The sequence below is a fragment of the Hippopotamus amphibius genome, chromosome 13 (genome assembly GCF_030028045.1).
Source record: "Hippopotamus amphibius kiboko isolate mHipAmp2 chromosome 13, mHipAmp2.hap2, whole genome shotgun sequence".
NCBI classification, from domain to species: Eukaryota; Metazoa; Chordata; class Mammalia; order Artiodactyla; family Hippopotamidae; genus Hippopotamus; species Hippopotamus amphibius.
Window position 1 is genome coordinate 95,603,563 of NC_080198.1, and position 27,519 is coordinate 95,631,081.

Here is a 27,519-nt window from a genome sequence, read left to right on the forward strand (position 1 = left end):
TGCTTGAGAGCTCTGCTTTTACCTGCTGTGATTTAAAAGGCTAGAGGCCTCATTTTGAGCCACTAAAATTCAAAGTGACAGAAACCTACAAATTTTTATTGCTGTGCATTTAATAAAATTTACATTTACAAGCTGTCAGTTTGAAACGTTGAATAACTGGTACTTTCGCATTGAGACGAGCAGATTTGGTTGTACTGGGGTTCATTACTACCTACTTACACGTCCCTTAAATACTCAGAATAATCCTTCAATCTATGACTTTTGATATCTCTTAATTCAACACTGCACAAAAACACCATTGAGTGTGCAGTAAGGTCAACAAAAGGAATTTATTGTGCTCCCATAAAGCAAGGCGTAATTAAGAGCCCCCTTTCTGCTTGTTTTAATGTGCTAATACGAGAACATTAGAACCAAGGAACAGCCAATTGCTAGGTGTCTGCAGCAGCTGCCTAGGTTTTTGGTAATTTACTTACTCAATTATGTGGACTCTCTTAAATCCACAACGCTGGTGGGTGGTAAGGGAGAGGGATAATAAAAAAACATAGAGTAGGAAACGCCTTTAATGCATGTTTTACGTGCATCTTGGGTAACATTTTTTTTGTTTGTTTGCTTTTTGAGAACAAGAAATAAAGATTGTAACTTCAGGAAACTCAGTGTAGGAGTAAACGTGCATGGGTTTAAGACACCTCTAAAAATTATGAGATGTCTAATAATCCTATGATTATGTGGTCTGTTCTGAAAAACAGAATATTAAATCAAATGTTTGACTCAGTATTACAAAAACAGATTATCTAATGGCTTCCAAAGGGGAAATATGAGAAAGGCCATTCATAGAGTTCCTTAATAGTAATAAATTATACACACTTCCTTATTCTCCACGTAAACGGAAAGACAAAGGGCAACTCTGAGAGAGAGGACAACGCTTTAATAAAATCTCTTCAAAGTGTTTACTATCGATATGAATCCAATATTCTTTTCAAATGAGCACCAGAAAAACGCTCATTACATTTATAAAAATATCTCATTTTTCTTAATATTCAGAGAAGCTTTGAATGCCAACCTCAACATCTTAAGTTTTAGAATACATTTGTTTTACAGGCAAACCAAAATACAAACTGGGAAAAAAAGGCCCAAGGTGGAAAATTCATCATTATTCAAATATGAAAAATTAAATTATTGAACACAATGCAAATTACTGAGTTAACTTTGAATATTAAATTACCTCATTTTAAATTTAAGTTATCTCTATAATTGTGGCATTCATATAAAAGGGCACGCTGTAACATTTTGATATAAATGGAGACTTGCAGAAGAAAGAGGTTAAGTAATTTTCTTCAAATGCCAAAATTTATGTAGCATTCATCATTCACTTTCTTTTTAATTTAAATCCCACAAAATGTCTTTGATAAATCAAATGATCTCCATTTTACAGCTCAAAAATTGCAAAAGAATTTACAAATATCAACCTACTAGTTTTGATTACAAATTAGATATCTTGAAACTTTCCTTCCTGGAAATTTTCATCCTATCTTAGACAAGGTGACAATTTAAAAGTGAGAGAACAAAATTACCTTATTTATGTGATTAACTTTTAGTCATTGTATTTGAAATCATTTTTATCTTTTGCCCCTAAAAGAAAATTTTTCATTTTGGTCACAAGGGAATTGAAGGTATAAAATATATTATACCCAGTTAAGTCCCACACAATATTATGTTCAATAATATAGGTGCCTTTCTAAGTTTTCAAAAGCAATCTATGCCTCATTTTTCTTTTTAGTTGCCAGAAGTGAATTAAATAGTTTGGAAGGCAGCCTATGAAATTTTGTTTTTAAAATGAAAAGTGAAACCTGAAGACGGCTGAGAGGCTACAAAATGACAGAAGACTATAGAAAAGTCATCTTTTCTCTTTTTTATTTTCCTTATAATGAAGTCATTGAGCCACAGGTGACCCTACTGAGTTTTCACTATGCAAAGATCACTGAACTAGCCTCAGCCTGAATTCTGTGTGTGCACGACACTCAACTCAAGCTGATCCCATGTTAATAAGCCCATTCTGAAAGAGTACACCCTGCTCAGAAAAGGCGGACAAAAATAATATCTATAGCAGAGTAAGATAATTTCACTGACAAGAGAATAATTTTGCGGTAAGCATAGTGGTGACATATCTAAGATAACATGCCAATGACTCATCTACTACAGTTCAGAGTTTTAAAAGAGGATCTTTTGCCTTCATTCATCAGCTCAGAGCGAGCTCAGGCTGAACGTAAACAGTTACACACCCTTTCTCAAACACCACGTTTCAAAGTCTGTTTCAATGGGAGACTTATTAGTGTAATGAATGCATTGACTATATGAGGTCTGTATTAATCGACTGGTTGCCTTCAAGATAACCGAACTCTAAGTAATTAAAGTAACACCAGTATTAATATAATTGTATTTACTAACCTCTCGCTATACCCTCCTGCCTGGCATAAGTTTTGGAATTGTAAGTCAGACGGGGCTGAGCAGCAATCTTCAAGAAAATTGCTTAAAATTGGCCTTCATTAGCACTCACAGCACTGAAAAACAACTCCAAGTTCATGCCTTACGGAAGGGAAGCCAGTAGCAATAGCTCCCTATTAAAAAGGCAGCACATTAACCTGTTCAACCAGCATTCACCACATTCTATAAATACTATTAAATAAAGAATCTTCAATCGCAAAATAATTCTGCTATTTCTAAGTATTGGGACTACTAAGACCAAATTTAAAATTCCAACCTTCAATGGCATGTATGTAAATTCCAGTTTACTTTTCTCCTTTTCAATTTTAGAGCATTAGAGATTGTAATAGAAATTGTATTTTTTCTTTATATAATGTTGCTCCTGGGTTATTAAAAAAATCAGTACCACACAGTAGCAAAGAATAAAGAAACTAAAACTTTCATAGGAAACTCAAACTTTTGTATATACCAACACCAAGAAGAAAATATATTTCAAAGTGAAGAAAAAAATTCTAGTGTTTCATAACTTTGCTTTGAAGAGCATGCTCTTTCTTGACGTCTGCATAGTAAAAGGGAGTTTAATTTCCTTGGTCAACTATCCTTTCTGAAAATCCTGCATTGGCAGACTTGGAAATGGAAGGAATTTTTCCTGGGGATTAATTCGCAACTCTTCTTAGCACTCAAAACGCTGAATATCTTCAGTACACAAGCCAGGGAATTTGGCCCTTGGAGTTACACTTTTTAGCAAACAAATGTTAAAGAAAAATGTTTTCAATAGAAAGAGGCCACATGAAATCTCTCAGACATATGAAATTGTCTGATATGAAAACTGATACACATATGAACTCCCCCAATTCAGCTCCCCCCAGTTTACAGCTTGAAAAAGTTCCAGCATTTCATCCTTTATATTGGCATCTCCATTTCTGAACCTTACCACTGGTTTTGTTCCAAAACATAACATTTCAAAACAGAACAGTAAAGTAAAACATTTTGGGCCTAGCAAATAAGACCGCCTTCTTGAAAGCCAGGTAATTTTTCTCAAAGTCTAAGTTCATAGCCAATTTCACCATTTCAACTTGAACCATTTAATTTAGTAAACATTTTTTTTTTTTTAATACAAGGTTCCGTGAATTCAAGACTGTTCAGGGAAACATGGTTATTCATGTCAATGGAGGGATGCAGCTTAGAGCAGTGACTCAATTTTGGATCTCACAGTCAATTGATCCCAGTTCCACCGTTTACTATCTATATGACTGTAAAGTTCCTTACACTTGCAAAGGCTCAATCTTCTCATCTGTTAAGTAGGGATAATATCATAGACTTTCATAAGGAGGAAATGAAATAATATTTATAAGACATCAAGCATGGTGCCTAGCACATGAGAAGCTTTCAAATGGTAGCTGTTATCACCATGTTTGATTTGACCTTTTTAAAAAAATTATATGGAATGGTTTTAGACCAAAACGGCCAATCCTGTGTTTTAAAACTTTATCTATATTCATTTCAGACTTCAATCATCCCTTATAAACTGCCTGCACTCAGCGGATAAAATGTGAAAACCTGGACCATTCATAAAACACTTACACGCACACACACACATACACACAAAATACCATATTTTCCCCTTCAAAATATCTGGTTATCTGTTCCTATAAATAGGACATAAAAATGACAAATGACATTTTTCACTTTCTTCAAAGCCTTTTGCCATCTTAAAAACAATTGTGGTATTTTCCTTCTTGCAACATTTGCATGTAAACCAAATCATATTTTAAATATTTATTTCAAGACTTATCTTGAAGCTGACTTTCAATTTTCTTTACATAAGACCACTGTCAAATAGAATCTAAAGTCATGTTCTTTATTCTAATTGCAGATGCAAACAAGCTACATTTTTGCTAGATTCTTATTTAAAAAAAAAAACTAAGAAAAAATAAATATGGAAGGTAGGGGTATGTACAGTTTTCTCCAGTTCTCTTGAATAATAAATGATGTTTTTCAATACATGTAATGTAAACTAATTCCATTCACTGCGACACCCATCAGGATCCAAGATTATTTATTTCTACGCCAATCTACCTGTTCTTTACTCGGTAACCCATTTCTAGGGATCTAGTTATCCTATTAACGTTATTTTCAATTTCGTGATTGAGAATAAAGGAGTACAGAAACTCCTTTACAGAGGTAAAAGCCACAGGTGGCTCATTGTGTGTGGGGAAGGGGTAGGAATTATTTCAAACTCATCTGCACTAAGGAAGATAACTGGGTACTCTGCTAAGGGAGCAAGGCAGCTTCATTTTAGATTCATATTTGTCAGGTAAAGTTGGGAGGACAGCCCAGGCAAATCAATGGAAAACAAAACAAAACAAAACCCCCCAAACCAAAAAAAAAAACCCCAAACAACCTCCAATGTAATGATGGACTTACTACGTGGTCTCTAAAAAGACAACTGGTTGAAGAAAAGCACCCAGACCCAGTTTTATGACTCAAGGGCTTCCTTCTGTCCTGGGCCCAGGACCACTGTAGGGTGCAGTTAATGTTAGGCATATATGACAACACAAATTTGGCCAGCTTACACTTAACCATACAGTTCATGCCATTTTCTACTTGTCTCCCTCCACCCATGAAGGTGGAACTCTAGAAGTCAATGTGAGTTCAGGGCATGTGAGCATGTGCAAAGCAAGCCTCTACAGCCCAACCAGGCCCATAAAAGCCAGGAAATGAACAAGTTCAAGTTCTCATAGTGTGTTAATGTGCCCACAAACATACCTACTTTATACATTTAACAGCTCATGTAGTAATGAAAAAATGCCATGTAGAACATATAGCTGCATGTGCGACGTGGGGTAATTAATATGCCTATATGTGCTCCTTAATTGTTTCATTCCCTGTATTTTTGGTTAATGTAACACTCTGCCAACGTTTATGTAAATAATTTATATTTTATATGGAATTCCACAGAAAAGAACCAAGGGGGAATGACGAATAAGGGAAAATTCTAATAGTATTCTTGCTAAATTTCATTAGCTCGATAGTCTACCTTTTTTATTTTATATAAACTGCCAATATACCGACACAAAAGTTTCAGTTCCAGTATGGTCACTCAGAAAGCCTATAGTGGGATTAGCAAAACAAAAAGGAGAGTTCCAAATCTGTCGGAATTAACATTTTACCTTTTCAGTCATTTCTCAGCCAAACCATCTTTGTAAAAGAGCCAGATAGCAAGTTTGACATTTTGAAGTCCAAGCATGTTTGAGTTGTCAGTTTGAAAGCTGGGGAAGCCTGGGATAAAGAGCTGAATTTTAAAGTTTTCACTATTACTAGTGAGGTCTGGGTTTGGGTTGTTTTTCTAGGAGAACCCAAAGGCCACTGAAGATGTTTTTCCATCAATTTTTCATAAGCATTTAAGCTTAAAGGGGAAAAAAAAGGTGGAAAGGTGGGAGGACGTGGTTTTCTTTGGGGGAAGGAAATTAGAAGTCACCGCAAATAATTCACCTGGATAGGTAAAGGCGAGCAAACACTGTTTGCTTGTGAATCCCTGACAACTTCATTGCCTTCTACCCAAGGGAGGGGCAGAGCCTCTCGCTTCATTTCAGACAGGCAAGGAAAGGGCTTTGAGAAGGGAACTGGGGAGGGGTACGTTCCAGGTGTGGGTTCAGCTCAACTCTCGCCCGCGGCCTCCGCAGGTGGCTCTTCTGGCAGCAAGGCCGGGCGCAAACCCGCCTGCTTGGGAAGCCTGACATGACCCTCACAGAGGCTGGCAGGAAGCGACGCCCCTATGCTCCTGTTCCCTGGGGGCAAAACCTCTGCAAGACCCGAGTTAGGGAAAACTCGAGCCCCCAAGCTCCCCAGCGGCTCGACCGTCTCCCCCCCACTCTCCAAGCTGGCAAAGGCTCGTCGCTGGATTGGGTCTGCAGAGATGCTCGCCAAAGCGCTCAGAGCCGCCGCAAAGCCTCAGCACTGTCCCCAGCCCCGCACGGCGTGCGCCCGAAGACCCGACCGCGCCAAGGCGACTCGGAGGCAGAGAGGGATCTGGGGAACCGGCGCGCGTGCCTGCGCATCCGCGCTGAGGACACTGCGGTGTGGCGGCCTCGCTGGAGGAAGTGGTTTAAACGCAACGTTCTGGTCCCAGGCCTGACTCTCCACGGCTAAACTGTCACTATCTCGAGGGCAGGTCTTTGACCGTCCCTGGGTCCCCAGTGCCCCGGCACACTGGGTCCCAGGACAAGCTGATCGAGCCGAGGCCAGACTCCACTCCCCTCGCCTCCCCGCCCCGCAGTGCTCGGCGTCTCCCTGTGAGGTCCCCGAACCGCGTGCACCAGGACCACCCGAGGGGTAAAAGTGCAGATCCTGGGCCCCACCCTCACACACTGAAACCAAATGCACTCCCCACTGAATTTTTACGCATGCTTAAGTTGCAGGCTGGCTGGTCCCTAACGCCAACCGCAGCTTTTTCGCGCCTTTGTCCCGCTTCAGCTTCTCAACGGGGGAGGCATCACCAGCCTTGTCTTACAGAAGGACCTGCAGCGCAAAGAGGGTTGCTGGTACCCAAGGCCCCACGCGGAAGCGGCCCTGCGCGGCTGGGGCTCTCTCCGCACCAGCGCCGCGTCGGGCAGGGCTCTGCCCTGCTAGGATTTGGGATATTCACCGCTCCGGTTCCCGAGTCCTTGAACCGACTTCCCTTCCATCTGCCCCCCTCCCTGGCCTTGACTGCTGGCGATCCTGGAAACGCGGCCGTTGTTGCCAGGGCCGAGAAGGAGCGCCCAGCGTAGAGGGCAGAGGCTGGTTGCAGCCAGCCTCACCTGCGGCGACCCCTGCCAAAACGGAAGTAGCAGGGGGAGAGGGGGCACTGGCCTGGCTGATGCCTGCGCGTCCGGGCCAGGTGACCTCCGCGAAGGCCCGGGCTGCACCCCTCAACCCTATCCCTCCCAAACGATGCCGCGCCTGCAGCCCTTACCCCATTCCATCCCACCCGCGAGGGGCCTCGGCCCCCAGCCTGAATCCACTCCACTCACACCCTGCGTCACTCACACATCCACCCTACCCGTGCAGGCTGTTCCAGCCACCAGCCTGGGACCCGATTTCCAGCCTAATCCTCTCTGTCCTCGGTGCCAGGGGAACGATAGGGTCACTCCGTCCCCCGCTACACTCGTCTCCACCCCCCATCCCCCTCCCGTCTTGGGCGTGCCTAGGCCTCCAGCACCCTGGACTGGCCCAGTGTTTGGGGGCCGGGGGTGGGGAAACAGGGAGTCAGTGGTGAGTACTGGGGTAGCCTTCCTATTGGAGCGCTCAAGAAATAAAACTAAATCAGCGTCCTCTGCCCGCCAGGCCGAGAGACCTAACTCACAGACCCTCATGCTCCTCTTGGGAAGAAACGACCCGGATATTGAAAGCAGGATTTTTCAGGCTACTGGCCCTTTTACCATCCCCGAGTCCACCTGGGACACAGAGTAGAAGACCACGCCAAAGTGGCCTTGGCCGCCTTCCTGGTCGGGGTTGGCCGAGCAATTCTGTCAGCTTGCATCACTGGTAACATAAGGCTAACAATGCCTCCTCTTTCCACAAATATTCAAAGAAGCCTACCGAATGTCAGGCACAGTTCTGGCCCCCAGAGATACAGCAAAAAGCACAGAGGCGTGGTTAGGGACATGAGCAGTCAACGTTCAAATCAGGTTCCAACACTTGGTTAACTGTGGGACCACGAAGAAATTCAGTTCTTTGTACCTCAGTCCTCTTAACTGTAAAATCGGGATGATACCGAGGCATCCCTCACAGAATAGGTGTGACAAATGTTTGCATGGGCAGAGATAGATCGTCATGGTGGTTGGCCCCTACGCAAAGCTCAACAGATCGTGAGCTGTCACTCTCATTGTTTCAAGGTGCAGCGTGACGTCCACCCGTCTTGCCAACAACCTTTCCGTAAGGATCAGAGCAAGGGGATGCAGACGTGAAGAACGCACGGAGGAGCCCGCAAGCTGCGCGCTGGGAGGATGTCAGCTCTTGGCCCCTGCCTACAGGACCAGAAAGACGAAAGCACAGAAATCCCGCTCGCTCTCCCAGGCCTCGGAATCCTGGCTATGAGCCAAGGCGATCCAGCAGTGCGCCCGGCACACCCCGCGGACGAGATGCCCCAGAACTACGCACCGGCGCAGACGCAGAGCGCCCGAGGGAAGCCGCAGGTGCGGCCGCCGCACAGCTCTCCCCAGCCTGCCCGAGCACCGGCGCTGGGCACTGAGGAGCCGGGGAGCAAGCGCCAACAGACCCGGGCCGCGCCTCTTCCGAAGTGAACCCCTAGGACAGCCTCCTATCTGAGGGAGATTCCAGTAGGAAAGGGATCTAAGCCTCAGGGTGTCCTTAGGGAAATGGACGGAAGTTGCACCGCAGGTCTTTCAAAGCTTCTTCACAAGAGGCTTAAAAATGCACGGTGAACCGTCCTGTGAATGTATCCCAGAAGGTCCTGCTTAGGCCGTTTCAGGCATTTATGATCTGACTTAATAATGAGGTACTGCATGCTAGGCACACTGCCAAGCATTTTACATGCTCTAATTCTAAATCTACAAAATAGGTGCTGAAGCCTGTGGGCCTTTTAGTACCTTGCAGGCAAATCATAAGTGGGTCATAAGATCTAGTAAGTAATCAGGATTTCTGATCAAGATTGTCTTCAGGAAGAAGAGTTTGTGAACTGCGGATGAAATGCCCTTCTGCTGGCATTTTATGAAGGACTAAGCAGCAAGGTCCCCACTCAATCAGACTTTAACCCACTCTGCCTGCCCCTCCCACAGACCTGAGATGGGAACCTCAGCATAGCATTTTGTTCTCTTGGAATGGGCTGAGCAGCAAAGGGCACTGTAGCCTGCAGTCTCTCTTCCAGTGGATCACAAGCACACATCCAGCCTCAGTCAAGAGCCTGCTTGTTCTGCCAGAACAGCTTTAAGGCAATCTTCCAAAGCCCCGAGACCCCAGAGCCCTTCCTATTAGGAAATTCTGGAGCCTCTGCTGCTAAGTGAAAATTGTTATCCTCCTTGCAGAAGTGACAGCTGGCTCAAAGAGGCTGTGACTGGGGCAAGCCCACCCACCTGTGAGTGGTCATGTCAGTGTTGAGATCATCCCTAAACTCCTTGGCCCTGAGCAATCGCTCCCAGTTACCAGAGCATTAACCAGTTATGTCATCTCCCCCTATACTAGCAGTGTCTGTAAGGGCCGTTTATATACCAACAAGGAATAAGAGCTAACGATATTGAACTCTTACTGAGTGTCAGGCAGTGAGATAAATGTTTTACATCTATCTTTAAAAACCTATAAAGGAGAACCTGAGGCACAAATAGACTAAGTATTAGTTTAAGGTCACCTGGTTACTAGAGCTGAAATTGACATCCAGGCCGTGACTGGAAAGACCACCATCCAAAATGCCATTCTAGGCAACACGTGAAGCATCTCTTTGCAGATGTCTTTAGGCTCCATAGGTCTGTGATAGCTTCTGTATTTGTTTGTTTAAATCCAGGCAAAGACCTGAGATTCCTTCCCATGGTGTCTTTGAAAACAGCTAACATGTATTGATTACTTACCATAGGCCAGACACCAGTCACTGAGAACTTATTATATTACCAGGCACTATTCTAAGCCATTCACAACTTTTAACTCACTTCATGCTCAGCAAAACCCCACAAGGTAGGTTCTATTGCTACCCCCAATTCGCAGTTGATTATACTGAAGTCAGTGTCATACAGCCAGTAAAATGAAGAGTTGAGTTTGACTCCCAGGTACTCTGGCCTGTAAATGATTCCGTACTGGATTCAAAAATAGAAGGTCACTTTGCTCCGAGGCCTTTGCACTATCTGCCATCTCTTTTCTTCCCAGTTAGAGGGATGTCCTCTCTGATGGAGTTTCTCTGCTGAGCTAAAGCTTCAAGCAGCCTAAAGAAAAGAGACACTCCCTTCAGGCTTGGCCTCGGTCTCCAAGTTGGTAAAATGAACAGGTTATGCAGTTCTTTTAGGTTTGAGCCATGCAGATTGTGCCTGGAGCCTGAATGACAGGAAGGCCGAGGGGGGTCTTCACAGCCTCTGGGCAGCCCCTGTAGGTAACCACACCCACAGGCTCTTTGCATACCCTTCTGGTTACAAAACCATTTCACAAACATCCTTTCCTTTGTTCTCTCCCCCTCCACTGAGGAAGGGGGGTGGGGAGGGGGATCTGCTATTCTTTCCCTTTTAGTAAGGAGCTGAAACCCAGAATCTCCGTGGATGCGACCACTTTGGCTCCAAGCTGACCAAGGGCATGAGCAAGGCTCCTAGTTTATCTTGATAGCTAATTGTCTTCAGCCTCCTTCCATGGAAGCCTCCAACTTATTTGTACCTAAAAAATGTATTCCCCAAAATGCATTCCCATTTCTTTTTAATCAACAAAGTCAGACTTTGGGGGGTGGAGTAGGTGTTACAGAGAAGCCAGCTGCTTTAGCATTTAGACCCCGTGGCCCCCCAGGGCATCTCCGAAGACGCTGAGTTGGAAACAATCGAGGCTGTGTTAGTGACCAAGCGTGGTCCCAGCATACCTTGGGTGGGGGAAAAGGCGCCCTGCATGGTGCGATCCGCGGGGGACCATGGGCCAGACGCCAGGGGGAGGTGTCACGCGGAGCCGGGTGCTCCAGGGCCAGCTGGCGCATGGATGGCGGGAATGGGGCAACGTGGAGGCGGAGACCCGCGCTCAGCTTTCAGACCTTGGCCTGTGGTGTATCTTCTCCAGCCCTCACTTTCCAGGCTGGGTGCCTGGTCTGGTTGACCCTGCTGGGTCAGTGCTGCTTCTGCTCAAGGAGGAGCGTGCTTAGATCTGCAAATTCATGTCGTCGCTCGCAGAGCAGACTTCGCAGAGAGCTCAGGACTTGCCCACGATCTTCTCTCCGTGCTCGCGTCACCCAGGCTCAGGACCCCACACGGACAGACGACAGATAACCTTCATGGATTCCGCGCACCCTCTTGGAAGCGCGCGGCTTCCTTGCCTGATTGGGGTCCACCCTTTTGCACTGGCAGCGTTCCCCGACCCACCACTGTGAGAGTGGCACAGGGGCTTCTCGGGACTGAATGGGATGGAGCCCCTGCCAAGGTCCCCAGTGCCTAGACAGGGGGCCTCTACCAACCTCTCAACCATTTTCGGAGGTGGGCATTTTCACCCTTGTCTTACAGAGGATGATGGATCTGAGGTTCTGTGACATATTCCCAAGGCAGGATTAGTACATTCTGAGCAGTCACTCCTCGCACCCTGTGAACCTTCCTGCTTCCGCAGAACAAAGCACATCGGTCACTATTAGGTCCCGCAGGCCTGTGTGAGGAGCAGTTCTCACTGTGAACCCCTGGTGGAGGTTCCGTCTCTTCCCTTTTCTATCCTCAGGGCCTCGCTCTGACCCGTGCCTAGTAGGGGTTTGGGAGGCACGCAGGAGTGACTCCTGAAGCAGGCTGGAGAATATTGGCCAATAGTGGAGTTCGCTGCACATACACACACACCTCCCACCCGCCCTGGGGCCTCTAAGACCTGGGCATGGACATGGGCCCCTTGGCTTCAGCTTTTTGCCTGCTGGCCTCAATTTCCTCCCACCTGCGGTGGGTGAGTGGTCAAGGTGAATTGTGGCACCTTAGAAAGAAGTTAACAGCAGGGGCCCTGGGCTTGACTCCACCTCTCCCAGCACTGTGACCTGGGGCAATTTACTTAACCTCTCTGGGCCTCAATATTTTCCTCTGCACTAGCTCTCATCAGTTTTCCCTAGAAAGCTTTGCCTCTCTGATGGTCTTGAGGCTTGCAAATAAAGGAACAAGCCAGGTCTCCCTCTTGATGGCTGAGGGACATTCATTATTAGGGAATTCTAAGAATGGTTCTGAGAAAAGCTTAGCCTCCAATTACCAGCCGTGAAGTCTCAGACAAGCTGCCCTCTGTGTCCCCATCTGTAAAATGGGTCCCTGAAAATGCATGAGTTTCTGAGACCACTTCCAAGTTCTGGTTTTTGTCACTGGTGGTTGGGCATCTCATGTTGGAGGGAGGGGCCAGAAGGCTGAGGGGCCAGCAAAGACAGGTCCATCCTAGGGGCCTCTCCTGCTCTACCCCTTTGGACGCGGCTGAGGGGGGTGGGTGGAAGCGCCACACCGCAAGATCTCTGCCATGGAGGGGAGGGAGGACCAGGGGGCCCAGAGTTCCCGCTGCCACATATGGTCTGTGGATTTAGGTGTCAAAAACCGGAGAATTAGAAATGGTAATTTTCCGTCATTATGGTTGAAATGCGATCTGTCACAACAACTGGAACATGTCTCTGTGCTAGCGAAAATAATGTTCGTGATTAGGAATCATTACGCATGTCAAGCCGAGTCCATTAAGTTGTAGGGAGAAATTAGCCTTGACGGGCGGAATCAAACTACAAATATACAGGCCTCGCCTTCAGGAGGCCAAGCAGCGGCCCCTGGGAAGGAGCGGGCCAGAGAGAGGTGTTTTCTTAATAGGAAACCGCCCAGAGAATTCATACCCCTTTCTTCACTCCCCATGGGGTTCCTCCTTCTCTGCCCAGTGCCCAGACCCCACCCTAGGAGTGGGAGTGGGGCAGTAGGTGGGGCAGTAGGTGTCGCAGGCAGTAGCTGGACGCTTTGAAGTCCTATAGGCCCCCTGGGCGAGTTCCCTGCTCAGCCCTTGCAAGCTGTGTGACCCTGCCCTAGTCACTTGACCCTCCTGAACTTTGCTCCATCATCTGCAGAGGAGAGATAATCCCACCCACTTCATGGATTCTCCTGAGGGTGAAACGAGATCAAATATGGCCCAAGCAGAGCAGTAGAGGCCCTTTGGACCTATGAGACCCCATTACCCTTCCTGGAGCTCCCTGTCTCTGCTGCTCGGGACCTTGGTGATAGGGGCTGCAGTGTTTTTGGGGAGGGCTTAGAGATCAGGGTTGAGTGAACGAAGCTGAGACGCTCTTTCCAATCAGGCCCTGAGAAAGGAAGCCAGAATCTTCAAAAAATGGGGGGGGAGGGGTGAACTCACGGCAACTGATGTGCCTTCAGTAGATCTTATACACCACTCCCTATCACAATGCCTAGGAAAAGGGGTGTGGAGTCCTCCACCCTCCCCAGCACCTGCCACCAGCTCACGAGCTTCCATCATGTCACCAGGAACTACACTGTCACCAAGGAGAGGGCCATAGTAAACAGAGCCTGAATGAAGAAGCTTTCCTCTACAGGCTGTGTCTCAGACGCCGCTGAAGACAAAAAGGCAATTTACTATCTCCTGATGCTTCTGTACTAAGGAGTTTGGGGGAAATTCTCCCCTTTTTGCAAATGGAAAAGAAGGAGGGGAAAGACCAGGGTGAGAGTCTAGGAAGGCTGCTTCCTGTTCAGCCTTGTACCCGCATCATTGCTGAGAATTTGCTGTATGCCAGCACCAACTCCAAGGGCTTTGCCTATATTATCTCCTTTCAGCTCCCAGCAAACCTGTGTCTCCATCGTTCCCATGTGGAAACTGAGGGCCAGAGGTTAGGGAACTCGTCCAAAGGCCTGGAAGCCGGGAAGAAGCAGAAGCTAGAGCCAAGGCTCGCCCTGCCTCCAAAGCCTTAACCCGACGCTGCCTTTTCGACCTGCACAGCCAAGGCCAACCAACCGTGCCTTATCTAGTTATCCTTCTTCCTTCGCTACCGGCGCGCGAGTTCCGCTTCTCAGAGCGGCTGTGAAAATGAAATGAGCTAAGGAACGTCAACCATTCGGCCAGGCGCCAGACAGAGCTGACTCTCTCAGGGCTTCATTTTCCTCCTCCGTACATGGGAGCCTCATCACCGCGGCTCTGCGGTGGGGAACAGGCCGGAAATGCGGCCAGCGCTGAGGAGTTTGGAGCCACACAGTCTAGTTCGAACCCTCGCTCCGCCAGCGAGAGCCGCAGCGTAGGGTCGATCCCCAAAGTCGGGGAACAGTAATCGTGCTGCCGGGAAGAATGAAAAAATTCACCAAAAGTACTAAAGGAAACCGATTAAGCGCAAACGGATTAAGCGCTAAATACAGCGCCGGTTACCAGGGTGGTGACTGGCCCGCGCAGGCTTGGAAGGCTCTTGCCGGGGAAGAAGGAGAAGCTGCCCCCCGCCCCGCCTCCCCCAGCTCTTCCCGAAATTTCTCGGCGTCTCCAGTGGTTCCGAGCGCTAGTGATCGGGACCTCGGATACTGACTCCCAGGGGCGCCCGGATCCTGGGGCAGCGCCTCCCACACCCTCCCGCAGGCCTCCCGGGATGGAGCTCTCGGCCGGGTCTCCGTCCCCAAGCACACGCAGAGTAGGGAAGGCTCCGAGAGGGACTGAAGAGAAGGGACAGAGACTTGGCCCAAAATAGAGACCCTCTGATGGAGTCAGAGAGGCAGCGACCCCGCCCTAGCGATCGGCGCGCACCGTGAGCGCTCCTGCAAATATTTGACATTGCAGTGACCTTCCTTGACAAACCTTCCAAATAATACTCTGCACTCTCCTGCGCTAACCCACTGCCTGCTTACTTTTCCTTTCGGCACTTCCATCCTTGTCTCCCACTGGACCGTAAACTCCACCAGGGTGGGGCCTTGCTCCTCCATCCCTGGCACAGAGTAGGCACCCAACAAATAATGCTGAATATTTGAACAAATGAATGAACCAGCACAGAAAGAAGGAAAAAGGTCAGACAGCCGTTCTACAATAAAGATTTTCTCTTCACCCCCCCTCCCTCACCCCCCAAAAAAACCTCTGTTTAGGATTCCCCTGGGAGCTTTCTTTAGAGATCCTTCCCTGGCCCAGAACCTGGGAAGGGTAGGACACCAGCTGGCCTATGCATCCTGTGGGCATCTTCCCAGGCATGTTCTCAGGGTGCCTTCTCCTCAGGACTGAACCACCCAAAGGCAGGACACCAGCCTCCCACAGACACGAGTACCAGCATGGCATGGAAAACTTATTGTTAACCAAATAAATAATGCACACCTTAGGAAAGAATTGTTTTAAAGAAATTCTTCTGCAAGTTCTTGTGGACAGAAGGAATCCACTGGAAAGCAGATGAATGTATTTCTTTTCTAAACCTTAAAAGTCTATGTATTGGATTTATTTAAAAATCATAACTGCAGTTGCAAAGGCTGCACAGAACCTGTTGTCTCAATGGTTTCCAGCAGGGGTTGACTATTCTCACTCATTTGGTGATTTTTACATTCTCTCAACACTCCCTGTCCACCCCTTACCACCTCTGTAGATAATTTTTAACGGTAAATGTCCTTTTTTGATTTTGCAAAACTTATCATCAGTTAGGCTATGAGCTTTTGCTGGCACCTACTGCCCAGGAAGCACGGGGCTCTTAGATTATTGCTGCCAGGGGGTGAGGTAGAGTGTGGTAATTATCCATATTTTCAGCAATGACGCTTAAGCCAGATCTTCATGAAGGGCCTGGTTCGAAATCCGCGCTCTGTTCCTACCGAGTTGTTCAGGGGGGAAGCTGTTCCTGCCGTCCTTAATGAAGAATAAAAAAATCTCGCGCATGAATGCCTGAGTCTGCCCTTTCTGGCTGAGCGCGCCTGGACTCACCGCCCTCTCTCACTCTTGTGCCTTCTCATGGGACCAACACTACCTGCCTTGAGAGTCAACGGAAGTAGCGCAGAGAATCCGTTCTTGAAACATTAGGTGCGATACAGTAGGAATCTAAAGACTTTTGAGTGCTTACTATGTGCCAGGCCCTGAGCTGGGAGTCCAGGTAGGACGGTGGCTGCAAAGCGGCTATCCCGACGAGGAGCACTGCCCACTGCGCCCCAGGGCCTGAGCCCGGGCTCACCACTACGCATCTGGAGAAGCCTCTCTGCCGCGGGCCGCTGAGGCCTCAGTCCTGCCACCTGACCCACCGCCTGTACCTCTCCAAGGGTGTCCCCCCAGCCTCCACCGCCTGCCACCGCTCCCTCCCCCCCAGGCCGCGCCCCCGCCGCGGTCTCTGCGCTCTGCTGGCCAGCTGGCCCTCTCCAACCACAGCGTCTGTCCAATTCCGAAACTGGACCATCCCCACCCCCACCCCCACATAAACCGGACAGGGAACGTTTATTCAGAACCATGGTTTTGTCAGCCCTTAGCTGGTCAGATTTTACGTGCATTTTAATACGATCAAATCTGAGGTTGAGGGTTTGCTCGTAGCTAAGCGGGCTGCCCAGGCGCCAGGAAGAATCTTGAGCCTGGGGCAGCATAACCTGACCCCCAAGGTACCCCCGGCTCCCACGCTCGGCCTTTCCGCAGGGCCTGCACCCAGCCAGCCGAAGGAAAAAGGAACTTGGCGAAGCTCGGGAAAGCTCCGCTGGCCCTCCTGTCTTCAGCTAGCTTCGTGCAGGCTCTGCGCTACGCACTTAGAGCCACCGCGGGCGCAACCCCTCCCGGCCCCATCTTCCCAAGTGTCGCTAGGCCAGGCCAGACTATGCCGGAGCACGACACTCGGTCCAATATCACTTATCACTGTGGCAAGTGCTAAGGACCGGGATGGTGGGGAGGACTTAGGATTTCTAATCGAAACTTGAGGGGAGGGTGACCGGGGAAGGCCTGAGATCTGTAAGTTGAGACCTCAAAGACAATGAGCGCTTTGCCTCCAGGCCAGGGCTTCCTTTGAGGCCGCTTTTTCTCTCACCTGCCCTGTGTCCACGCGCGTCCCTTCTCTATTTCTCACCACCTGTTTCTGTATGTCTCTCGTTTTCCACGGTCCTGGGGGCCAAGGACGCGTCGCTCAACTTCTTCCGGAAAGAAGAGGGGCAGCGTCCGGGGCCTCCTTAAGGAGGAGGGATTCCCGGAAGTCAGTCACCCTGGTGACATCCCTACACCGGGTCCCGGATGTGCTGAACCAAGCCCGGACGCCGCCCAAGCCAGCAGGAATACGCGCGACACCTGCGTAGGGAGGAATGCCAATTCCATCAGTAGCATTTGCAAAAGTCAAAGCACAAATGTGATAAAGCAGGACAAACCCTCAGACTTTCGGGTCCTTCGAAGCTGTGGGTACAACTCGGGGTCACATCAAGGGTCACTCGAGCCCCCTTGCAACCTCTGACCCCATGCAGCCCTGTATCTTCCGATGGCGGCAGTCTTGCTAAGGGCGCTCAGCAAGGCGTGGACCAGCCCGGGAAGCCCAGGTTCAGAGTTGACACTGTGGGCACTGCCCGGCCACCCCCATCCCGCCAGGCCCCCGGTGCCAAGAGCAGCAGCACTCACGCGCGGGTGTGCTTGTCGGTGCGTAAAAGTCCCGGCCGCACAGATCGGCCATGCCACCGAGGGAGGCCTGGGAGCGCACAAGGGAAGCCATTCAAAAATGTTAATAAGCTTATTAAAATAAGCGGCTTTACTGGCTCTTGTTTTACAGCGTGCCGCCCACCCTTGCTTTCTGGTGGACCACGGGAGAGAAAACACTTGCGGCATTAATTTTTTTTTTTTTCTTAACGCGTTGCGTTTTCCTTCCAAGGACAGGGGACTCTCTGGAGCTCAGCGCAGCCACAGAAGCTGAAGAGCCTCAGGTCTCCCTCCCAAACTTGGTGGGTGGGGAGAAGTCCTCGCAGCGGAAAAAGCTGGACTTTTCAAAACAGCTGACCACCCAGGCCGGAGAAGCAGATAAAGGAGTCCCAAAGATAATGACCTTGGGGAGGCCTGTAGACAGCATCCTGGAGGACCCAAATTCTTTTCAAAAATAAAACACCACCCCCCTACCCCCCACCGGCAACTGCGCACAAAGGGGATGGCTTTATTTAAAGTAAAATATAGAAAGGCTTTGTCCTTACTTCTACTTCAGGCCCAGGGTGAGTGTAGACCTCAAACTCTACCCATAAGCCAAAAGAGCATCTCACAACTTTCTTTTCTTCCCTTCTTCTTTATTTAATTTTTAAAATAAAGATTCTGAGAAGAGAAATTAATTTTATAAGATTCAAGTGAGTGTCAGAGCTGCCTCTCACCTGTGAACTCCAGGTCCGAAGCAGAATCAGTTTGTGGATCTATGGGTCCACTGAGCCCGATTCGACCACTTCCCACCCTCGTGTGTGTAGGCTGGAGAGAGACGTTCTCACCTTGTGCATCCCAGATTTCCGGGGCCGGGATTTTCCTAAGGGCCAGGGCGCACGTCCAAATCACTGGGAGCGCTGTTCAGCCAGGAGGACTGAATGTGCGATGGGATGGGGCCGGGCAGGGATGTAAAGCACTCACCAAGGAGTCCCGAGGCCTTGAGCAACCCCTACGCTGTCTCCTCACGCCAAAATCTAAAGTTGCAATTGCAGAAACAGCAGGGAAGGATGCAGGCGCTTGCTGGAGACCGCGAGGCCTGTGCAGAGACCACGCGCTCTTGGCTTCACTGACGCACTAACCGCCCGGCCGCGGGCCGCACCGGGGACTGTGGGCGGGGGTGCCGAGGGAGAAACCCTGGGCGCTTGTAGGAGGGACAGTGGGGAAGAGCGCGGGCCTTGCACGGGGGAGTGTGTCACGCACACTCAACGCAAACGTGGGGGGAACGTGGAGCCCAGGACCGAGCTTACCCCGCCGGAGGCTGACGCCCCCGCTCCCGCAGCTACCAAATATTCCCTTTGAACTTGACATTCCAACAGGAACAGAGAGGTGCTGTTCGCCTGTGCCTCGGTTCCGGCTCAGCTCCGGTCTGTCCGAAGCCACGCTCCTGCCTTCCCCTGCCCGAGTCAAAGCCAAAATCCGCAACAGGAACGACATCGATTCGGGAGGGGTGCGGGGCTGCAGGGCTGTTTGCCCAGTTCTCACGTTCTTGAATTGCCCTAAATTTGGACTTTTTCGACCCTTCCTTTATAGACCCAACAGGTTTGATATAAGCTCATTGTTCAACTTAACCTGGCCCCTGCACTGGACCACCGCTTGTAATCTTTTTTTTTTCTTAATAAATGCTTAAATGATTTGAACGACCCAATTTATATTGAGTAACTTCTGTGACTACAGGGGGAAAAAAACAATTTATTACATGATGTCACCATTTACAATATAACACACTTTTTGCAACCCTGTTTTGGCATTTCTTCATTTCAAAAACATATCTATCAGGAGACTCAGAAACTAGAGGAGGCCCAGTTTATCTACCCCCCTGAGGGCCCCTTTGCTGAGCACACTACAGAGCACTTGGAACCCTCTGAAGGATGCAGGAGTTCAACGAAGAGTGTTTCAGATCAGCCAACTCAGCATTGCCCAGAAGTTCATAATAGTAAGAATGGCAACAATAATAAGTCCACACCAGCTGCACAGTGCTTAATGGTTTTCAAAGCACAACCACCTTCTTGTGATCCAACCACCCTGAAGCTGAACCTCGGGAATGCCAGCTCTGAAGCTGAAGGACAAGTCACCCTGCTCCCTCAAATCCTAAAATATGCTTCTAAGCTTTGAATGACTCTGACTTGGCTTCTTAATGGCCTGTGACTTTGGGCAAGTCACATTGCCTCTTTGAGCCACAGTTTCCCCATCTGCAAAATGGAGGTCATGCTCACCCAGCTAAAAGGCGGCCCCAGGGAACTACCCAAGGACAGGATGCAGGAAGCACTTTTTCACTTGTAATGTTCCAGACAAAGGAATAGAGTTATAGTTATTTTATTATCATCGTTGCTGTTGATGTGTACTGTTTGGTTGCCCCTCCTGGCCTCTGTTCCGGTTTCCTTGGTGGCTCTGGGTGTGGCCTTCATCCTTTCACTGGTGGCCTGACTTCTGCAGTAGCCCCGTAACACTGGCGGGTGCATCAATTGCCCCTGCCCGACCTCAGCGCTGTCAAGCATAAGCTGTGTCCAGTGGGCCCCACGGAGCTCAGTGTGGTTCCCAATGAAGACCATTAGTAGGAGGAGGTGCAAGCCTGAAGCCCTGCAACCTATCGGCATAGGCCTGAGCCCAAGCATGGGTCCGTCTCACTCCCCTCCTGGTCCTTTGGGCCCAGAAGCTGCTTCACCAATGTTCTGGTTCCTGGGAATGTGTGAGTCTCCCCAGTGCTCAGTTTTCCCCGAGGCAGGAGACTTTCTATAAGGCAAGGTGAACTCCGTGGACTTGAGAGAGGCCAGATTCTACCTTTCTCCTGGGGATGAAACGCAGGTGGAGTATCAGCCTGGCCAGACTGAGCTCCAGTGGCCAGTTGGGGTCCCCACCCTGTGGACGTCTGCAAGCCTTGGATGAGGTCCTGCCTCTGTGGGATGCTAAGTGCGGCTCTGCCACACTCCACCAGTTTCCTTACTCCCCCAGATACTGCCCCTCCTTGGGTCCAGCCTCCCGGGGTTTTGGGGCACAGCTACCACTAAGCCACCTCTCAGAGGCACGGGGGCATCGTGTTTGAGCTCTCTTCCAACCTTCTCAAGTGAAGTCAAATTCACTGTCACCTTCTTTCCTTTGCTAGAGTGGAGGAGTGGGGATTCACTGCGGCCAGGAAGCCCTTTATTTTCGGAAGCCCTTTATTTTCTAAAATGGACTCTATCCCCAAACTCTCCCTGCTTGACCTAGCTCTTTCAAGATAATTCTTTGGGGTCCATGAACCCCTAAAATCAGGTTACTTGGAGTGAGACATGCCTTGGGATGGCCACAGTCAACAGGTCCGAGGGTTTGAGTTAAACACACACACACGCGCACACACACGCACACACACACACACACCACCAGTGACATTTGGTAACCAATCATCCCAAATTTGCTAGCTAGAGCAAGATTTGTAGTCTAAGCCTGATTCCTTGGGACTGATTTCAGCACTGGTCACAGCGTGTTCTGCCCCCTCTCCCACCACTGCTCCCCCATCTAAGTGTGTGGGTCGAATACACTGATCTTTAAGGCCAGCTCGGAGATTCACTGAGGGCTGAAAGGGGTTGAGAAGGATGAAGCCAAAAGTCTACTGGACCCAGATGGCAACTGCTCCTGGTGACCAGGCCCTGAGAAGGCCCAGAGGGCTCAGCGGGGCCCAAGCCTGCAGGGAGTGGATGAAGGAAGATCCCCTTGGACAGGAAGCAGGGCGGGCAGAAAGCAGAACTAACTTTTTCATCTTTAAAGAAAGGGCAGGGTGGTGGGGGGTTGGGGGGGAGAGAAGGAAAAAGAAAGGAAGAAAGTAATACCGAACATTTCCAACAGGAGCCACATCTGCGGCCTGGGGCCCAAGTAAAGACATACATCTCGGGTCACGAAATGCGGTGGGAAATCCTCGGAGGGCGGGCTCGATCCGGAGGCTGCCTCCAGCTCCTGGAATCAGATCTTAGGCGCTAGAGCCAGCGCCAGCCGCGGGGCAGCTCAGAGCGAAACTGCAACAATCCGGGTCAAACTGAATTCGTTTGAGTCATTTTTGCCGGGCTACTCGAGCCAGCCCAGTAGAACTGGCCCAGGCAGGGAGCCGGAGAGGGGGCGAGGAAGGGAAGGCGCGCCGCCCGGCCTACGGAAGAAACTCCTCAGTCCTTTAGACTCCAAATCCGCAAGGATGGACAACAAACTATCGTCTTAGGACGCAGCCACAAACCATTGACGTTTTCAGAAGGGGGAAAAAAACTTGACCCCCCCGCCCAGAAAAAACTCAGTAGTGGCGATCTCTGGAGAGAAGAGAGGGGATTCTAGCATTATCGGAAACGTTCTAACTTTCTATAAGGGAAATGCATTCATGATTAATGATGAAATTAAAGTGGAATTTTAAAAACATGTCAGAAAGAAACAAAATGACTGCAGGAATCCTTTGGAAGGTAGTTGGACTTGGGGACGAGGGTGAACATCTCCTGAGGGCGTTTGCTTTTCTCTTGGCGTCTCACTCTTTCCAGAAGCGGGAATTGTTTTGTAAAGCCTTTGTCGCGACTCTCCGCCCCCGCCGGGACGAAGGGTAGCAGAAGCCCGGCCAAGGCCTTTGAGGTGCCAAGGCCCGAGCGTCCAAAGCTGGGAAAGATCGCAGGCGCAGGAGGAGGGCGAGGCGACCTATCTGCTCCGGGTGAAATTGAAAGTAGCCCGGGCCTGGGTTTCAGTGTTTTCCCGGCTGGGGCCGCGGACGGGAGGCCTCAGCGCCTGCAGTGTGTCATTAACTCTTCCTTGCTCGCCCCGGACCCGACGTAAGGGGCGTGTAGCGGTGAGCGCTTCGCTCCAGTGAGTCCTTGGCATCTGGGGAGTCATTTTGGGAACGCCGGCGGGGCGCGTTCATCTCTAACACGGAGTAATAAATAACCATCGCCCTGCCCATCCTCTGCTCCCACGATGGGCTTCTGTGCGGATCAAGTGACGACGTGTCACTGAGGGAGTGAGTGGAAGCGCTTTGGAACAAGGTGCAGGGTCAAAGCGCAGGTGACCCTCCCCGGAAGACACCTTATTAGCTCCTCGTTCTCCCCTGATCGCTTCAGAATTCCAGCGAGAGTTCTTGCTGGTCTATTCTGGAAACGAAATAAGGACAGGACCGCTTAGAGAAAACGCTCAGAAAATCGAAAGCAAAGATGCCTGCAGGTGGAAGGAGTGAACAGGTTAGGGTGGAGGACGGAAACTGGGAGCGGGTTCAGCTATGCGTGCTTCCTAGACTCTGACACTAGTGCCCACGAGGAAAAAAAAAGGGGGGGGGAATTCTAGGTATTTGCCCCGGATTCAGTGAGATTCGGAGCAAATACTTTGTGACTCCTGCAAAGTCCCAGAGATGGCGATTCCCTGAGTTGCGCGCATTTAAACCATTCCTGGGGGTGAACAGCCGGGCGGCTTGCGGGAGGAGTGAAGTGTCCAGACCTGGACTGAAAAGTTGGGAAAATGAGCCCCCGTTACCGGTTCCCCCAAAGCCGGACGAGAGAGGCTCAGAGAAAACACGGTGTCCAGGAGGGCATGTTAAACTAAAAGTTTATAAATTAAAAGAAAAAAAATACAACGAATAGAGCTTCCAGATTTCACAAATCTTTTTAAAGTTAATACTCTAGTTGAGTGCACAGTGCCCTTAAGGAGGCGACAAGCGGCGAGGTTGACACGAGGTTGACAGGATCCCCTGTCTTAGGTTGCAGGGACAGGGACGGGAGAATCCTGGGCCAGGACACAGGAATCGCGGAGGGTGAACGGTAGAGACGGGGCCCAGCGGCCGAACTGCGGAGGACGCCGAGGAAAGGCCGGTCAAGGATATTCACATTGAATACAAAAATAACCGTCATTTGAATACAAACAACTGAAAAGTGCTACAAGTTTTAACCTCCTTTAAAAAAAAAGAAAAAGAAAAAGAAAGAGAGAAAGAAAGTTCTGCGAAGGGCTCCTGGGTTTGCTTTCTCCTGGTTCGGGGGCTCCCAGGAGCTCCCCCAATTGGTTGCAGCCCTGGACCTCCGAGAGGAAAGATGCGGGGCCCTTGACCTGGCCCTGTGCTCAGAGGCTCCATTCCATACATTCAGCACCCAATCAGGCGCCCCCACCCGAACTCTGACACTGGGGAGGGGTGGGGCAAAGGGCCCGCAAACCAAACATTTCACGGTTCAATTAACCCCCAGCCTAGGTCTCCTTGGGGCTGCCAGAGTTCCGCAGCCCTTTGTAACAATTGCAATTTCCAAAAATAATAGATATGTAGATACACATAGATTGGTAGCATGGATACCATGAATGAGTGTGGCCTAGCGCACGCAGCTCCCGGCAGGCCTGAAATTCTGGGCTTCAGGCTTGTGTCGTCTCCAGGAGTTCTCTCCGCCCTGGGAAACGCCATCCCCAGGCAGACACAATCCAAACCCAACATTGTGGTGGTAATAAATAATGTCCAAGGGCTTCCAAGCAAGTGGGGGCGGAGGGTAGGGAACAGGGTCCCTAGGCCATAGGATGCCTCTGTTCAAACTGGAAAAAGGCGCCCCCCTCTGGGTAGACCCAGTCCCGCTGCCAGGGCGCACGTCCTGGAGAGCAGAGCCAGGGCTGGATTTCATCCTCCACCTGCCCTCTCGGCGGGGCGCCGCAGTACAGGGCACAACCTGCACAGCCGTCAGCGCCCTTCTGGAGCTGGGGCGCGGGGATCATTCGCTACCTCGCCCCGGGTCGGCTCACTGGGTGCCCGCGGCGGCCGCGCACGTGGAGAGTGCCCAGCCCGGCAGGCAGTAATAAGGGTAATAGTAAGAGGGCTGCAGCGGCAGCAGCGAGGGAGGCCGCAGCACCTCTCCGGGCAGGTACTGTCTCTGGTCGTCGCGCACCAGCACCTTCACCGCCACCTTCTTGGCGGCGGGCGCCGAGGCCAGCAGGTCGGCGGCCATCTGTCGGCGCTTGGTCTTGTAGCGGCGGTTCTGGAACCAGATCTTCACCTGCGTCTCGGTGAGCTTCAGCGACGCGGCCAGGTCTGCGCGCTCGGGCCCGGACAGGTAGCGCTGGTGGTTGAAGCGGCGCTCCAGCTCGAAGACCTGCGCGTGGGAGAAGGCGGCGCGCGAGCGCTTCTTCCGGGGCTTGGGCGCCGCGGGCTCCTCCTCCTCCTCCGCGCCGCCCGCCGGGCCGCCGCCGCCGCTGCACAACGTCGGCACACGTGCGCCTCCCGTGCCAACGCCGTCGTCCTCGGCCCTCGGGCTGCGGTCGCCTGTGGACCCAGTGGAACAGAAACGAGACACTGTCAGTGCTGCAGAGGAATGAGGTCCAGCCCCAGCTGCTGTGGTGGGGATGGGGGACGGAAATACACTTTGATGCCGCCGGAGTGGTGGGGAGGGCCTGGAAGCCGCAAGTCCGGGAGGCAAGTCTTAGAGCCCTGTCCCACTCGCTTCCTGCATCTAGTCTTGTTGTGAGCCGGCAACGAACTCAGCCGCTGTGTCAGCGCTGTGCAGCCAAGATCCGGCTCCTTGCCCTCTCTGGTCTCCAGGCTCCTCTCAGCAACATGGGGCATTGGGCCTGCGCATCCTCGAAAGCCCTCTCCGCTCTGAGCCCTGGGGTTCTAGATGGCGTTTCGGACTCCCTTCCTGTGTTCACCCGCCTCCCCACACTCACGCTCACACACGCATCGTAGCAGCACACACGCGTTGGCTGCACGTAAAGGGAAAGTGGGGAGACGGAGCTTGGAGATGGAAGTTTTGGGCCGCCATCCACCCAGAACTGTGGGAGGGCTATGGCCATAGGTTGCACCAAGGCCATGGCTGGGCTTCTCCCTCTCTCTTCCAAAGGCAATGATGGGAGGGGTAGGGACTGGGGTGGAGGGGAGTCCCTGCTTCGAATCCTTAGGCGCTAATCTGACGCCAGCTCCTTGGCCTCTTCCCCGCTATCCCCGTAGCACCCTCGCAGAGATCCAGCACTCTGGCCTGCGGCACACACTATTTGCTTGGGGCCAGCATGAGGCCTACAGCACCGTCCAACCGACAGGGGCAAGCACAGGGGTCTTTTTAACCAGGTGACGTGCCAGCTCGTGGTTGAGGAGGTTGCTCTCCCTGCTGAGTCTGGAATGACCTTAATCAAGCCCCTCTGCATTCAGCTGGCTGCGCGGTTTGCCTGCAGCTTTTGGGTCCTCAGCCCGGCGCAGCTCTCCAGGGCCTGGGGTCTGGGAGAGCTAAATAAACCCTCCTCCCAAAGCTTGGGCTCGGTTGGCCTCCAGCCCACTTGAAGGTATCCCTCCTTGCCTATCTTCGAGCTGCGGGGTGGGCTCTGGGACCTCGAGCTGGGAGCGTCTCTGATCTCTGGGCCAGGGCCAGGATACTGGCCACCCGAGGTCTCTGGGACCCTTGCTCTTCCCTTTCTTTGATTTTGGGGATTTGGAGACAGACTCAGCCGAAGGCACTGGCGATGGAATCAAAGCCAGGGTGCAGTGGTTCTCTCCCAGTCCGGTCTAAAGCACACTGCCCCAGCACGTCGTCTGAGGCTTTACCCCAGGACGCAGGGCTCTGAGGACTTTCTCGGTCCTCTCTCTGGCTCAGCTGCCGGAGGGTGAGAGCAGCTCGCGCCGGCTAGCAGAGCTTAGGGTCTTGGCCAACCCAGGGGGTCCAGGGCGCAGGGTGCTCACGGCAGGCCCTCCCCACTCGGCGTGGTTGCCCTCCTTGCCCAACCCCTCAGCCCGGCCCCCTGCCCCGCGAAGCCTCAGCCGACCTGAGACGCTGGCCGACATCTCACTGTCGCTCCGGCCCGCGGCTTCCTCCTCCAGGTCCTTGGCGGCGGGCAGCTCACAGACCGCCTGGCCGAGGCCCAGGGTCGCCCCCGCACGGCAGGCCCCGCTGGCCCCCGGCGGGTCCGCGCAGCGCCGCCCGCCCTCGTTCTCCTCGCTCAGAGCCGAGTCCGAGTCCCAGCCGCCCGGGCTCTCCGCGGCCCGCCCCGCAGCCGTTCTGGTCCCAGCAGGCGACACCAGCAGAGAGTCCTCGGCGCCCCCCAGCGCGCCCGCGTCTGTCTCCCCAAAGAGCCGCCAGCAACAGACAGCGGGCGCCGAAGCCACTGCCACCGCTGTGCCGCCGGGTACGGGGCGCCCCTCCGTCGCGGGCAGCCCGCCGCGCTCCTCTTTCTTGTTGAGGATCGCCTGGATGGAGAAGGGCGTCAAGGTGTTGGCGCCGCGCACAGCCATCTGCGCCGCGGGCCCGAGCGGCCGGCCAGGCGGGCGGCTGGGGCGCGGGGCAGCTCCTAGCTGAATGGAGCGCGCGGGCCGCCGCAGCGCGAGTGAGCCCCGCGCGCGAGGCCCCTGCAGCCCACTCCTGCGCTGCCCAGGAGCCTCCGCCCCTCTCTGGCCCAGGATCAGCGCCGACCCTCACCCCCGCTTCCGAGGCCCACCCCGCCCGGAGACCCCCTCCCCCCCAATCCAGCTCCAGAAGCTCTCCTTTCGCAGCTCAGCTGGATTATCTCATCGCCTCGCGCCCTTAGGGGCGGGCCGGGGTCTGGCCCTCGGAGGACGTGGGGGGAGGATCCGCGAGGCCCCTCTGTGGCTGCAGTCCCCTCCTGAGCGCCTCTGGGGCGCACCGCCCGAGTCACTTTTTCTTTGCGTCTCTGTCTCTTCCCCGCCTGCAAGATTTTGCTCCCGGATCGTCGTCTCTTTTCCCTGCTGGGCCGGCTCTTCCGGAGCCCACCCACCCCCGGCGGCGGCGGCAGCGGCGGCGGCGGCCGCTGGATTCCGAGAGGCGCGGGGCACCTTTTTACCCCCTGTCCGGGTTTTATCTGTTTCTTCTCTCTTTCCTTCCCCAGCGTTCCACC

The 27,519-nt window shown here is 51.7% G+C and overlaps 1 protein-coding gene across 1 annotated transcript; it reads right to left on the reverse strand.

The window, feature by feature from the left end:
- Positions 1–24,425: 24,425 nt before the first annotated feature.
- NKX3-2 (NK3 homeobox 2) lies at positions 24,426–26,899 on the reverse strand. Its single transcript, XM_057706821.1, has 2 exons — positions 26,434–26,899; positions 24,426–24,946 (listed from the first exon to the last, which is right to left on the reverse strand). Exons 1-2 carry the CDS (start codon positions 26,897–26,899, stop codon positions 24,426–24,428), a joined length of 987 nt encoding a protein of 328 aa, XP_057562804.1.
- Positions 26,900–27,519: the final 620 nt, after the last annotated feature.